We start from the raw sequence: 14,918 nt of genomic DNA on the forward strand, positions 1-14,918 counted from the left end.
GACAAGTATAGCAATATACATTAAATGAGTATGTTCATATACTAATTAGACGAATGTAGCAAAAAAATTAAAAAAAGGCATTCCATTAATTGATTAAATAAATATAACAAAAAAACATTAAACAAGTCTATCGATGCACTAATTAAATAAGTATAACAATAGATATTAAACAAGTTTTTCCATACAATCAATAAACAAGTATAGGAAAAAAACATTAAACAAGACATTTCATACATTTATTACACGAGTTTTGAAATATTCATTAGATGAGTTTATCCAAACATTGATTAAACGAGTCTACCAATAGTATACGATGGTAAGATGAGGTTGTCGATATACATTAGATAAGTTTATCTATACACAAATTAAACAAGCCCATTAATACAATACAAGTGTTTCCATTCATTAATTGGACGAGCTTTCCAATGCACTTTAAACATGTATGAACAAACACTCATTATACAACTTTGTCCACATCCTAATTAAACAAGTTCAGGAAAAATCATTAGAAGATTCATTTCATACATTGATTATATGAGTCTAAGAATATTCATTAGACAAGTTTGTCGATACATTGATTAGATAAGTCTACCAACAAATACTAAATCAATTTGTCCATACATTGATAAGACCTATTTAGCAAAATAAATTGCACAAGTATTTTCATACACAAATTAGAGAAGTTTACTAAATCAATATTAGATGAGTTTGTTCGGTCATTGATTATATGAGTCTTGTAATACCCATTAGACGAGTTTGAACATACACTTATTAGACGAGCATAGTAATACACATTATACGAGTGTGTCCATATACTTATGAGGCAAGTATAACAATATATATTAGAAGAGTTTGTGAATGCATTGATCAAACAAGTATAAAAATACACATCAAACAAGTTCTTCCATGCATTTATTAGACAAGTATTGCAAAAAAAATATTACACGAGCCTAACAACACACATTAAAAGAGATTGTAGATACACTAATTAAAAGAGTATAACAAAAATATATCAAACGAGTCATTCCATATGTTGATTATATGAGCTTACGAATACTTTAATTCAACGAATTGTCGATGAATTAATTAGACCTGTCTAGTAATATATATTAGACAAGTCACTCATATAATGATTAGACAAGTATAACAATATACATTACACAATTGTTTTCATACATATGTTATATGAGTCAATTAATATACATTAGACCAATATATTTATTCATTAATTAAATAAATATTGTAATATACATTAGATGGATTCATACACTAATTAGATAAATTTAATAATATGCATTAGACAAGTCTATTGATACACAAGTTATACAATTATTTTGTGATAAAATATAAAACAAATCATTTAATACATTAATTAGACGAATCAAATAATACATATTAAATAAGTCTATCATATACTAATTAAATATATATTAGATGTGTTTGTACAAACAAATATTACAATATATATTAGAAGAATATGTTGATATATATGTTATAGAATCTATTTATATAAATTTAAATTGATTATTCAACACAAAAAAAAAATACGATTTTTCGTAAATCACTTTTAATCAATTTACCTAAAGTGACCCTATCCAATGCTCACAATACTGTCCCTATTCTTACTCGCAGCACATTTTCATAATCACTCAGCAATTAATTATTAGAAAGTCTACTATGTCTTATCAAAACTTTTTCCATTTTCTTTTTAAATAAAGTTGGTTGTCTCTACAAGAAACTATAAAATAATAGGTAAAACAGAAACACTTAATTGTTACAAATATTATAGTATATACAAAAAAAAGAAATTATTAAAATTTTAGCATTTACACGATAATATTTCATAACCATTTTTTTATTAAAATATATTTATTTATTTGTCAAATTAATACTAATTATTTGTTTAATTAAATTTAATTGAGTGTTAATGGATTGATTCTCATCAATATAACGTAAAGTTTGGTTCAGCCAAAGGAAGAGAAGAAGGTTAAAAAGACACTACAATTAACATAAAAATATTCCGAATAATAATAATAATAATAATAATAATAATATATTATACAAATATCTTTTGTTTTTGCTCCTTTTCAAATATCCCATCTTTATTTTTTATTTCAAGCGCGTTTTTTTCCTATTAGAATTTAGCTTCCGAAAAATTGAATTATGAAAAAAAATTCTAACTTATTTTTTAATCCATTTTTTTAAGTTATAATTAAAAATTTTATTCTTGTGAATCGACTTATGATTTATTTTTTAACTTATTTTCTTTTAATTATATAGTCTCAAAACCCGAATTTTGACCTAAAACAATTATGCTATATAAATATTTATATAAGTAATTTTTTAATTCATATACTGTGTTTGGATAAAAAAATCCAACTACTTCTTCAACCCATATTCTGTCTAATTATCTTTCTCTCTTCCTTTTTATTCACTCTCTTTCAATCCTCTGTTTATTTTCTCGCAAACAATCAAAGCAAAAATGTAAAAAACGAAAGGATTGCATTTTTTTGACACTACATAATTTTTTACACCCCTCACATTCACTTTTTTATCCTTTATTTCTCCTTTTCTTCACTGATACTAAAGTTTACTTTTTTGTTTTATATTGGATGTAAAAGAAACATTTACATAAATGAAAATGTTGTTTTGTTCACCTTCATTAGTCGTAAATCTACACTCTCATGGAACCTTCTGTCGCGTAGAAGTGTGTCTCATTGGTGGGTCGAGAGCTAGAAGAAAGTGAAGCTCGGAGAGAATACCGAACAACCAGTTACACATTTCAGATTTGAAGTGTATTTCCCTTTCATTTTATCCACCGTGTTTCTTTCCTCACCAACTCAACTAGAAGGAAAGAAAGGATTTTATTTATTTATTATTATTTTTTCTTGCACTGAAAGAAGGAGGCTTGGAAATGGCGTCAAGGGAACGAAAACCCAGAAAGGTCCTTCATTTCAAGCTTTCTTGTTCATTCCCCCGTATTACTCGCCCTCCTTAATTTTCTTTTTCTAATACCTCTGAATTTCTTTCATGTTATGATTATCAAGTTTTATTTTTTTCTCCCTCTTCCGTTTTAACGTGTTTTCGAGTATTCCCTCTCTTAATGGTATTTTCTTTTGTCTGCAGAGGACGACGGGTACCACGCGCATGGATGCTGCCCTGGACGCAATGCGTCTAATTGGGTTTGGGATAAGACTGACTCGAGAAACGGTTAACGAGCTTCTCGATGTTGGTTTTCTCTTCTCTGAAGATCTAAAGGAAAAAAAAAATGATAAATGTTTCGTTTTTAGAGTTTTGGTTTTCTTTTTAACCTGTGGGGTTTGATGGTTTTCTTCAGGTGTATGGTGGAACTCAAGGATGGCCCTTTATTGAAGAGACCTCTTACAAGCTCTTAATCGAGACCTTACTTAGCAAACAAGAAGTTGCTGTAGAAAAAGTTAAGGTAAAAAATTTAGCATCTGCAAAATGTACAATTAAATGAATCTTGTGAAAGAATTCTCTTGAATGTTACATGAATGTTGCTTATTTTTTTAGTCAAAGTAATATGTGCTTTATTTGCAGGATGGTAAAGGAGGGGGTGGTGTTAATAATGTGACACCATCTGGTCGGATTTCTGATGTTGGTCCTTCTAGACTGGTGTCTGAAAACACTGTATTGCATACTGGTAGGGATGGTTTGGACTTAACTACTCAAATCACTGATCAAGGAGATGCATTACGTAACAATCTAGAAATTGGTAACTTATTACATCTCTGAATTACATCCATTTGAAATTTGTTAGCATAACTCTTCACTGTCATCAAGAGTTTTAGCTTTCTGAACTTCAATTCCTATATCAATGTTGATAATTGGTACATCTCTTTGGATGACATTCACAATTATTTATTCACTAGACTTATTATCGGGTATTTATAATTCATTAAACTGAACTAAAACTAAGATAGAAGTTGAAGTTTCTTCTGTAATTCAAAACAATAGTTCAAAGAGAGGATAATTGCTGCTTAACTGCATCACATTTGAGAAAAATGTCTAATTTCCCAGAAGGGTAAAGGAACACTTACTCTGACTTTTCTTCTGTTATGCTAAATCTGCCAATTTGTAGATGTTGGGGATGTGGCCTTGCAAGCTGCTGGAGGAGGACCTGAACAAGGCACGAACAAGTCAAAGAATGAGCAAAAGCCTGTAGATAATGTCAAAGAAATCAATGATAGCACCATTGTCAACAAAGTTAAGAGCCCTTCTGACAAGGCTCCTATGATTCAATCTTCAAAAGCATTTAATCCTCTTCCGAGTCACAGGCGTGAAGGTTACTATGGATGGATTGATAATGGTAGTGATGAGGATAAGGAATATGTCCACTTTCCAATTCCACAATTATCTGAACAAATTGAAAAGATGATTGGACAGTATGAAGCTCCTCGAAGTGGCAGTAGGAGAAGGCAAAAGAGTAGATGGGATGAAAAACCAGAATGCAAGTAAATGAATCTCTTGGCCATTGTTTTGCCATTGTAAGGAAGCTAGGGTCATACGTATAGACTTTGAAGATGTCTCAATTGATTTATTTTTGTTACATCATCTAATATTAAAAATGAGATCTCAAACAAAAGTGCTATTAAATAGTTCTTGGACTAACAGTTAAAATTTGTCCTGTTCTGTTCTGTCTAAGCCAATGAAATTGAAATCTAAACTAGGCAGCAGGACTTTAATATAAACTATAACAAAAATTCAACACAGTAATCTTGAAAAGTTTTGAAGTTTAAGGAAGATTACAATATTAAATATCTTGATTTATTTTAAAAAAATAGATAACAAAGTGATGACAAATACGTATTTTATTTTATATTAATATGAAATATTGCCGATTATTTTTTTTTCATTTGTAATATATTGCAATGAAACATGACTTTCACAATAGTTATGTTTATCATTAAGAAATTCTCAGAACAAACGCTTATCCTGTCTATATTCCACTTTCCAAATTCAATAAAAAAAATTAATAAGAAAAACAAAAGGATTCTATCTAGTCGTTTAATCCGCTTAGGTGTCAAACGCTGATTGGCCTTCGGAACTCCGCCCGCTTCATATTCGTCCCAGGAGCTGCAGAAAATATCATTGCGCGGGTATTTAAGAAAAATTATAGCGGATAATTGATTCCTCTTTGTTGCCACTGCTTCATCTTCTCCACCGATTTCTTCAATCTTCATTCGTTTCAATGGCACTAGGGTTTCATCTGAATTAGAGGCACTGCTCGCTCCAAACGGAACCATGAGTTTCTCTCTAGCAGCTCCTTCGGCTTTTCGCGGGAATCTCCTCCCTCCTCTGTCCCACTGCACCTCTTGCTTCGAATTTGATCTCCGTTTTCACCGCTCCCACGGCTTTCCTCATTCGCGTTGTCGGTTTACTTCGTTCAAGTTGTTTCGGAACCCGAGGTAGGTACGAGTTTCTTTTCTATGTAGCGGATATCGTTCTGTTTTCCTATTGTTACTGATTTTGCTTCAAATGCTGTTGCGGTTTTCAACTGGAATAGATCGAGCCGGAGAAGAGGGATTGCTTGTAGTGCTACTGAGCCACCAAACGGCAGCGACGAGCAGGTACTTTCAGTTTGCTGCCTGTTTCTGCATTTTTTTAACTCATTTTGTTGCTGGAATTTCCTTCAGGAGTCAGCATGTTCGTTTTAACTGACATTAGTCTTCAGAAATTGAAGTGTGATATCATGAAGATTTTTTACTTGAATTTTCAATTTAACTTTCCGTAATTGCTCGAAATTTCTTGCGTGTTTTCTTTTCGGGGTCTGCTAACGAGTGATTATAAGACAATGCTTAAGTAGTATTTAATACTTTTAGTATAGTGTTCGAGCTTTTAATTTAATAAATATTTTTCGTTAAATATTTTAAATTTATCATTCAATGTATGACACTCTTGAACGTTTACTTATCTTCATCAACTAAGCCAAAGGCTTCCTTATAGGCTTACCGTATTTCTGCACAATTTGATGAGAGTTGGATTTTTTATTGTAATGTTGTGATACAACTCGTTTGTCAACGCTTGCAGCTGGCTAGTTTGAGGTCTCAACTCCCAAATGATATTTGATTGTGAAGGAGAAGTATGAGGATGAATTATCCTACCGTTACGTTCCATAAATGCTCTCTCTCATTTCAATTTTTGAAAATGGTGGATACAATTGGAGCCTTAATTAATTTTTAATACGTCAATAGAAAGTAAATTCTTTTATGAGGTACTTAAGACTTAATTAAGCCAAGATGTTATACATAATGAATGACTTTTGGTGCAAGTGCAAAGGAGTTAGGCTTAGGTTTTCTTCAGATGAGACAATCTTTTGAGTCTCCTAAATGAAAAACAAAATGTGTTAGGGAGCTTTGCTTACTTTAATGGGTCACATAGAGGGATTTAAGACAAAAAATCAATTCAAATGAACAAACTTCTTGCCTTAAAAACAACTTATCGTTGAAATAGAGATAGAGAGGGGATCAAAAAGGTAAAAGTTGTCGGTTGGAAGGTGGACCTTTCAGCAAATTTCAATTCGAAATAATTTAATGGGTTATGTTTTAGTTATTAGGATAAAAATAATTATTATTGTTTTTTTCTTATATTGTTTGAACTCAAACACAATGTAGTCATTTCTTTTGTCTTCATGCATTTACCTTGACAATATGCAATTTTTAATTTACCTAGGAGAAAGAAGCATATAAAAATGAAGAAACACTACCTTCGGAAGATTCCTCTGTGCAAAGTACCTCTCCTCCTGTAGATGGAGAACAACTAAACGAATTTAGTGATGCAAATAAGGATCAAAATGATGTGCAGGTAATGTTTGCCTTAGTGAATTTCCCTTATAAGTTTGATTAGATGCAAATACGTTGCCAAAGGTTGTTCAGTACACACACATGCACTCTCTTTTCATTGTTTATTATCTTATTGCTGAAGACTTCTATAAAAGCTGTTACTCACAGACATAATGTACTCAGGAATTTATCTTATGCCATTCATTTCTTTTCTTTTTTACTTATAATGTGTAAAAGATTTTTTTTAAGCTGTGATAAAATGTTTTTAATAAGTCTGCGTCATCACCATTTGTCAAGAACTAAATCCTTAAAATGGTACCTAATTTTGCCACTCTTATTCCATCAATTTTGTATGCTGCTATAATCTCCTTAATAAATATTAGAAGTATTACTTCATGGATTCAATTTTAGTTTGAGTACTAAAAAGGAGAAAACATGAAAATAAAATTGTCATTTGAAGTTAGGAACATTATGTAATAGTTTTCTTATCTCTCATTCTCTGGCCTTATGGTTAAAACAGAGTTTGGATAGTGATGAAGTTGCCAGTGGATCACCTCTGCCAGGTGTGAAGGTGATTGCTCTGCATTAAGCTTTAGAAGAGGCATTCTCTTTTTTTTCTTTCTTTTTTTATAATTTTTCCTTGTTTCTGTTCTTTATGTGTTCTTACAGCCTCAGAAATTGGATGAAGCAATAAAAATTCCCAAGGAAACAATCGAAATTCTAAGGAGCCAAGTTTTTGGCTTCGATACTTTTTTTGTAACAAGCCAAGATCCTTACGAGGTGTGAGCCTATCTTTCCTATAACGTATTTTTCCTAATGTGAAGAGGTCTTGTATGAAGATTGGGTCCTTATTTTCTGCCAGGGTGGAGTGCTGTTCAAAGGGAACTTGCGAGGGCAAGCTGCTAAAAGTTATGATAAAATTTCTAAGAGATTGAAAGTGTGTAGTATTTTTTGTTTCTCTGCTCGAGTGGTTTTGTGAGCGATTCCAGTCTAAATCAGTGTCTTAACTATAGTTATGCATGGTTATTATTGTAGGATAAATTTGGAGACGAGTACAAGCTTTTTCTTTTAGTAAATCCAGAGGATGACAAGCCAGTGGCTGTTGTAGTTCCAAGAACAACCTTACAACCAGAGACAACTGGTACTTGTTTTAGCTCTTGCAACATTGTGGATCAAAAATGATTTTTTGTAAAGCTCATGATTTGTACTTCTGGTGTTACTTATAATGGCAGCCGTACCTGAGTGGTTTGCTGCTGGAGCTTTTGGACTGGTTACGGTTTTTACCTTACTTATTCGCAATGTTCCTGCTTTGCAATCCGATTTATTGTGAGCTGTTTTCTTATGCCTTAAATTGTCACTTCATACGCTGATATGTCTTAGGCAAGAGTGTTCGGTCAGTTTCATGTGCTTTGTTTACTATACTGATACAGTTGTGTATACTCCTACGCTTGAGTAATAAGTTCAGGGAAGTATTACAAATACACTGTTTAGGTAAATAAATGTTTATCTTCCAGGCTGTATATTCTTAAATAGGATGGTCTCAAAATAATTTAATTATTGATGTATTGTTTTCTGCCTTTCATAGGAATAAATCTTTATTTCTTCCTGTCATTTCTCTGGTTGACTGATTGTTTCGTATTATAGATGCTTCAATTTCGTATGCACCTATAACTATAAAGTGAAATTTAGGTGTCATTTGGTTTAATAATTACAAAAAAAGTAGCATTTTTTCCACTTTGTTTCTCTTTTTAAAATACTTCAACTAGTGATGAATTCTTGTCCAGCTTTCATAGCAATAATTCATTAGTCTTTCTGTTATTATCCCTGGTTGATTAGTTGTTCCATATGATGCTTCAATTTGGTATGCATTTATTATTATTCAAAAAAAAAATTAGAAATCACTCGGTTTAGTTAAGGTATTCTGTTTTCACTTTTAATTACAACATGTCTTTCCTTTGCTTTCTACTTTGTTAGGTTTGTATTATAAATAGGGAAAACAATTTCACTTCTTTCATTTAAACTCTTTTGAAGATAACGAAAGTGAAAATAAGGAGAATTTTCTTGTAAGTAAAAGTGAAAATGTAAAAAAGAAATCTGAACATTTTTTCTTGTAAAACAAAGACTTTTCATGCAAACTTTTTGAAAATGAGAAAGGTGAAAACAAAGTGATTTTTCTTGTAATTACAAGTGAAAAAAAACAACTTTTTTTCGAACCAAATGCCAGTGAAAGTATTGTGCATATATTGTAGGTTCTAATTACAGAATAAGTTTAGATTGGTGTGCATAGGCTTTAGCACTTGATTGTCATTTAGAGATTTATATTCTTAAATGTTTATGATTAATTATTCTACATATAGGAATATGTTTGTTACTTTACTACACATTTTTACGTTTCACCAAATTACTATTATTAATGTTCCAGATCAGCTTTCGACAATCTGAACTTGTTAAAGGATGGCCTACCTGGAGCCCTTGTTACTGCACTTATTCTGGGGGTACATGAACTTGGCCACTTTTTAGCTGCTAAAGACACTGGAGTTAAACTTGGGGTCCCGTACTTTGTTCCTAGCTGGCAGGTTATAGGATAAAATTATTTATCTTCTCTCACATTTTTTTGGTAAAGATATTTCTTCAATTAAATGACAATAATTTAGGGTATCATATTTTTCATCATTACTTAAATTATTCGGAGGATGAATACTTACATAGAGTATGCATTCATTTTATGTTTAATTATTTTTTTTATTCTTGTTGATGCATGACAATTTGAAGCATTCCGTCTGTGCTTGTCTTGCACAAAATAACTGGTGGTTGGTATTAAATTGCATGAGACCTTTTGTTACATTGTCATTTGGGAATTGCTTGTGTTGCTTTTCTACAAAGTCAAACCTTGCTTTCGGAATTGCATGACTGTAATTGGTGTCTGAAAATGGCGGCATTCATCTTGAATCTCGTAGATTGGTTAATATTGTGGTACTGTAGAGATGGATTTATGTTTTTTCTTATGTTTATTGCTAACTAATTTAATATGGTATAATTTGGTGTTGATATTCAAACGGACATCTTGCTGATATGTACAATTAGATATTGGCCAATGGCCAAATTTTCTCTTGTAGATATGTAGAATTTCTAGCATCTTAATACGAGAAACAGAAATCTGATGTGTAATTTGGTCGGCAGATAGGCTCCTTTGGTGCCATTACGAGGATAAGAAACATAGTACCAAATCGCGAAGATCTGCTCAAGGTTGCAGCTGCCGGACCATTAGCTGGCTATTCCTTGGGTCTTTTGCTTCTGTTTCTTGGTTTTGTCTTGCCTCCCAGTGATGGTCTTGGTGTTGTTGTTGATGCTTCCGTGTTTCACGAGTCGTTTCTTGCCGGTGGTATTGGTAAGCTACTCACTCTAGTAAGCATAAAGAAATTTAGATAGACTGTCTGCATTCATTTATGGGTTTATCAAAATATTTTAAAATGAGCATTTATTTTCTATTATTACTACCACAGAAGAGCAACAAATTAAATCCGGTGGCTGCCCGATGTATTACTTAATACTTTTATCAATATGTAGTGACCATTTTTATTTACTTTTTTAGCAAAGCTGCTTCTTGGCAACGTTCTCAAGGAAGGAACTGCAATTTCTATCAACCCTCTAGTGATTTGGGCTTGGGCAGGACTCCTTATCAATGCCATCAACAGCATTCCTGCCGGAGAGCTTGATGGAGGGCGAATTTCTTTTGCTCTATGGGGAAGAAAGGTACAAGATTTAGTAATATTTCTGAACAAGGAAATTCCTATAAGCAAAACTTGATTTGTCAGTATCATGATAATATTTGACTAATTACATCACATAATTGCTTCCTTTGTTTCCTTATCGTGAAGATACTGACTTCAGTCTATTCCACAGGCTTCATTACGCTTCACAGGAGTTTCAATTGCGTTGCTAGGACTCTCGTCACTGCTTAATGATGTAGCTTTCTACTGGGTAGTTCTCATTTTTTTCTTGCAAAGAGGTCCAATTGCACCACTCTCGGAGGAAATAACTGATCCTGGTGAGAAATATGTTGCCATTGGAATAACAGTTTTGCTCTTAGGCTTGTTGGTATGCCTCCCATACCCTTTCCCATTTACAGACGAAACCCTCACAAGTTTCTAGACATAGTTGCCTCATAAACTCTGGCAGTGTCCCTTTAGACTGCTAGAAAATTTTATAACTGATTAGAAGGTAGGATTTTTGGTGAATTATACTTTCGACGTTGGCTCATGCCGGGTGAATAATCACACGTCAAATTTTTAGGCTGCATACATCCTAGTTTAGTTATTCATGATTCATTAACAATGAACACTTTTTTTTTAATTTTAAATTCCAACTTCTCACAGCCGTATAATGGATGGAAATAGAAAAAATACTTGAAATTTTGAAAGCAAGATATGTATCGTGTTTTTAAAGTTTAAGGATTACACGCGTTTTACATTTAGTTTGGCAAAAGTGATATGAGTAAGTTTAAAGTTGAAAAGGTCAACTGTGTTTCAGATTTAGTTTCCCAGTTGAATAAGGAAAGTGGTTAAAAATGATGTATTAAATTTATCTATTTAAATAATAGATACGTGTTTTTATAAATCTTAATTTATTTTATAATAAAAATATTTTTGAGCAATTACAAGCTTAGTTTAAAATTAATCTTAAAAAATTTTGTAATTTTTATTCATATTTAAAATTGTTGTAATTATTTCTTTGGTTTCATTTTTTTCTTCATATTTCTCAGTCTTATATTTTAAATATTTCAATTAAAATTAAAATGAAAATAATATGATAGACATTATAGATGAGCACAATAATATATACTGCTTAATATGGTAATATGAATGTATATCAATATCATAAATGTAGTGTTATATAATAAAATAAATACGTGAATAGCTAAAATAAACTGTACAATACAAAAAAAAATGTAGAGCATATAATAAAAACTAAAATTGAATAATAAAGTCCTCTTTGGTAGAAATAATAAATTTAATAAATGTTTATAGAAAATAATAATTAAGAAGTCAGAAGCTAACTTAAAATGACATCATAATTTCTTCAAAAATATTTTTTTTAATTTTTTTAAAAAACGACTTAATTATATTTTTTAGCTCTTATTTATTGATATATCAGCTAATTACATTTTTGGTTATCGTAAAAGAAAGTTGGTATCATGACGTGTAATAATTTCCTTAAACGTCTATTTTTTCTTCAAACAAAATTAAATAATATGAAATAGGACGAATACTAATTCGTGGTTGTTGAAAACTAAGGCACGCATAAAGGCACAATTGGTAACTAGCATAAAGTAAATAAATAAATTTTGAATTTAAAATTAAAGTTGTTAACTAAAATAGTAAAAGTTAGCTCAGCGTAGTTTGATCGATCTCGAACCTAAAACTCTAATTATTTAAGAATATATCTTCCTCCACAATCAAAATCTAATTTAGATTAGAAAACCACACAAACATGTTTACAAATTTACATTTAAAATATAATTGAAATGTATTTTTAGTGTAAAGTATTATTTTTATAAATTCATTGATAATCACTTATGATTAGGTTTCTTCAAAAAATCCCTTATGATTAGGATGAGAATATTATGATAATGACTGTAAAAGTCACAATTACGGTAATCCCTAATTAATCAATAATATAAAATATTTTATATTGACTGTATAAAAAGTTAAACTTGCAATTAAGTTAATTTAATAGTTAACTTTATCAAATATTTATAATCAATAATTTAATTTCATAACTATAACTAAAAATCAGATTTTAGTTATTTTGCTTTTAACCAACTCTTTAATTACTTCTAGTGAAACATACTTTAAAAGTTTCAAAATGTTGTTTACTTCGAAAATAACTTTTTTATTTAAGGCATAAAGATTTAAAAAGCCTGTTCCATTTTATATTTCACTTAAAAATATTTGTATAAGAGATAAGTAAAAAAAGATGTTTTTATTGGTTTATGTATTATTTTTTTAGTTTAATTTAGATACAAGGTTAATATATCAATAAAAGTAAAAATCTTAAAATTAAATTTCAAAATAATTATTATAAAATAAATATATTAATTTTATTATCTTAACATATTTCACGTCTAAACATTGATATTGTAGATAGAGATAAACTAAAGGTTTTATATTACTTCTACTCATTGTTTCTGAATTAGAAAATTTGTTTCAATACCTCCAACAAGACATGTCATTGAATAGTCCGTATCAAATTATAAATACTTATTTTTCTTAAAGATTACAACATTTTTTTATACTGTGTTTGAATTTGAAGAGTGATTTGAAAGAATGAATTTAAGAAAAAAAATGAATGTGAATTGTTTAGATTAAGAAAATATATGATAAAAAATAAAAAGAATTGAGATGAAACTTTATTAAAGTTAATAAATGAGGTCATAAGTTTGATAAATTAAAAAAAGTATTTTAATTGATAAAAATAAAAAATTATCATTTTATTTTTACTGATAAAAATAATTTAAAAATAAATTATTATTATTATTTTTATTATATCTATAACCAAAATCATCACAGAATAGGGATAAAATCGTTTCTCAATGCTTCAGAATCGATTCCTTTCTTCAACCATTCACATTGTTCATTCACAACAAAAGGGCAATTCCTTAACATCCTCATCATCCAACTATCTTTACCCACATTTCTTTTCTTATATGCTAGTGTGACCTTTTCGTAATATCAATGCTTCCATTTCTTTGCAAATCGCCTAATGCGTAAACAATCCAAACCTTGAAACAAATATAGGCTTAAAACAAAATTATAATAAAAAGTATCAAATTCAATAATTCAAAAATGTCATATCAACAAAATAATCTACTTAAGATTATAGGCATTTTTTTTTTCCAATCCATCACAACACTTTTACTGATAAAATTAAACTAAAGTGATCAGATTTCAAAAGAGATCAGTATCTCTTACATATAATTAAATCTAATAATCTTATTTTAACGAATATGAGGATGTAATGTGTAACACCCCGAAATTTGGTGTTACGTCGACTAATTTTTTTTTTTTCCATAAAACACATAAGTAAAAATTCAAATTTTAATATTCAACCTCAACGGAAAAATATAGTACGATATTTATTACAAACCGATTATTCCGAAAATAAAACGTTTAAATAGTCAGGATCGAATATAAACAAATACATTCCCAGTCATATATCCCATCTCTCTTTCATCCTTTATGCATGTTCAGAAACATCAGCCATCACATCTGCAATAACATCTGCTCCCGTATAACATCACACATTATACGATCATCGCATTCACATGCACAAACAAGCAAGGGTGAGCTAACAAAATACAATTCTTATACATCATAACATACTCATAATAACATGTTATCATCCACACCTTAATCAGATCGAACTATATACCCGAGTACGAATTATGCTTCAACCATATGCATATCCCAATATGTATCAAAATATCAAATTAGAATGCATACACCAACATGTATAACAAAATAAATCAGACTACATCCACCAATATTACAGACGAATCAAAATACATACACCAATATGTACTAGCGTCACTCCCATCACTCTTTTCAGAGCTTCCCCGGGCCGTTACACATTACCCTAATGTGTAGTGCTGCTTCCCATCACTCTATAGGGAGATTCCCCGGGCAAGTACACAATGTCACCCTCCATCACTCTGAACAAGAGCTTCCCCGGACAAGTGCAAGTATACCCCCCATCACTCACCTAAAGAGATTCCCTGGGCCCGCAAGCACAACGCCAATCAAATTTGTAATGAGCTTCACCGGACTAGTACCCCACGTCACCCCCATCACTCTTACATAAATGTAAGAGATTCCCCGGGCGGTTACACATTACCCCAATGTGTAGTGCTGCTTCCCATCACTCTATAGGGAGATTCCCCGGGCAAGTACACAATGTCACCCTCCATCACTCTGAACAAGAGCTTCCCCGGACAAGTGCAAGTATACCCCCCATCACTCACCTAAAGAGATTCCCCGGGCCAACACGCACAACGCTTACTATCCACCACTCATTTTAATGACACCAACCAGCCAAAAATATACATCTCCAATAATC

General features: G+C 31.0%; 2 protein-coding genes across 3 annotated transcripts; both read left to right on the forward strand.

The window, feature by feature from the left end:
* Positions 1 to 2,680: 2,680 nt before the first annotated feature.
* LOC124841914 (uncharacterized) lies at positions 2,681 to 4,570 on the forward strand. Of its 2 annotated transcripts, none has more exons than XM_088102298.1 (5): positions 2,681 to 2,978; positions 3,127 to 3,228; positions 3,338 to 3,442; positions 3,562 to 3,736; positions 4,103 to 4,570. In XM_088102298.1, exons 2-5 carry the CDS (start codon positions 3,148 to 3,150, stop codon positions 4,477 to 4,479), a joined length of 738 nt encoding a protein of 245 aa, XP_087958424.1. In that variant the 5' UTR covers positions 2,681 to 2,978; positions 3,127 to 3,147; the 3' UTR covers positions 4,480 to 4,570. The 2 variants fall into 2 exon arrangements, with proteins under 2 accessions (XP_087958424.1, XP_047174251.1); XM_047318295.2 differs by having other exon boundaries at positions 2,681 to 2,944.
* A 550-nt stretch (positions 4,571 to 5,120) lies between these two features.
* On the forward strand, positions 5,121 to 11,178 carry EGY2 (ethylene-dependent gravitropism-deficient and yellow-green-like 2). Its single transcript, XM_047318281.2, has 12 exons — positions 5,121 to 5,429; positions 5,528 to 5,591; positions 6,694 to 6,825; positions 7,324 to 7,374; positions 7,473 to 7,583; positions 7,666 to 7,740; positions 7,839 to 7,944; positions 8,036 to 8,129; positions 9,226 to 9,379; positions 9,984 to 10,191; positions 10,396 to 10,556; positions 10,707 to 11,178. The coding sequence occupies exons 1-12, from the start codon at positions 5,266 to 5,268 to the stop codon at positions 10,953 to 10,955; spliced, it is 1,569 nt and encodes a 522-aa protein (XP_047174237.1). The 5' UTR covers positions 5,121 to 5,265; the 3' UTR covers positions 10,956 to 11,178.
* Positions 11,179 to 14,918: the final 3,740 nt, after the last annotated feature.

The sequence above is a fragment of the Vigna umbellata genome, chromosome 1 (assembly GCF_029865625.1).
Source record: "Vigna umbellata cultivar VRB3 chromosome 1, Vumbellata_1.0, whole genome shotgun sequence".
Lineage (NCBI taxonomy): Eukaryota > Viridiplantae > Streptophyta > Magnoliopsida > Fabales > Fabaceae > Vigna > Vigna umbellata.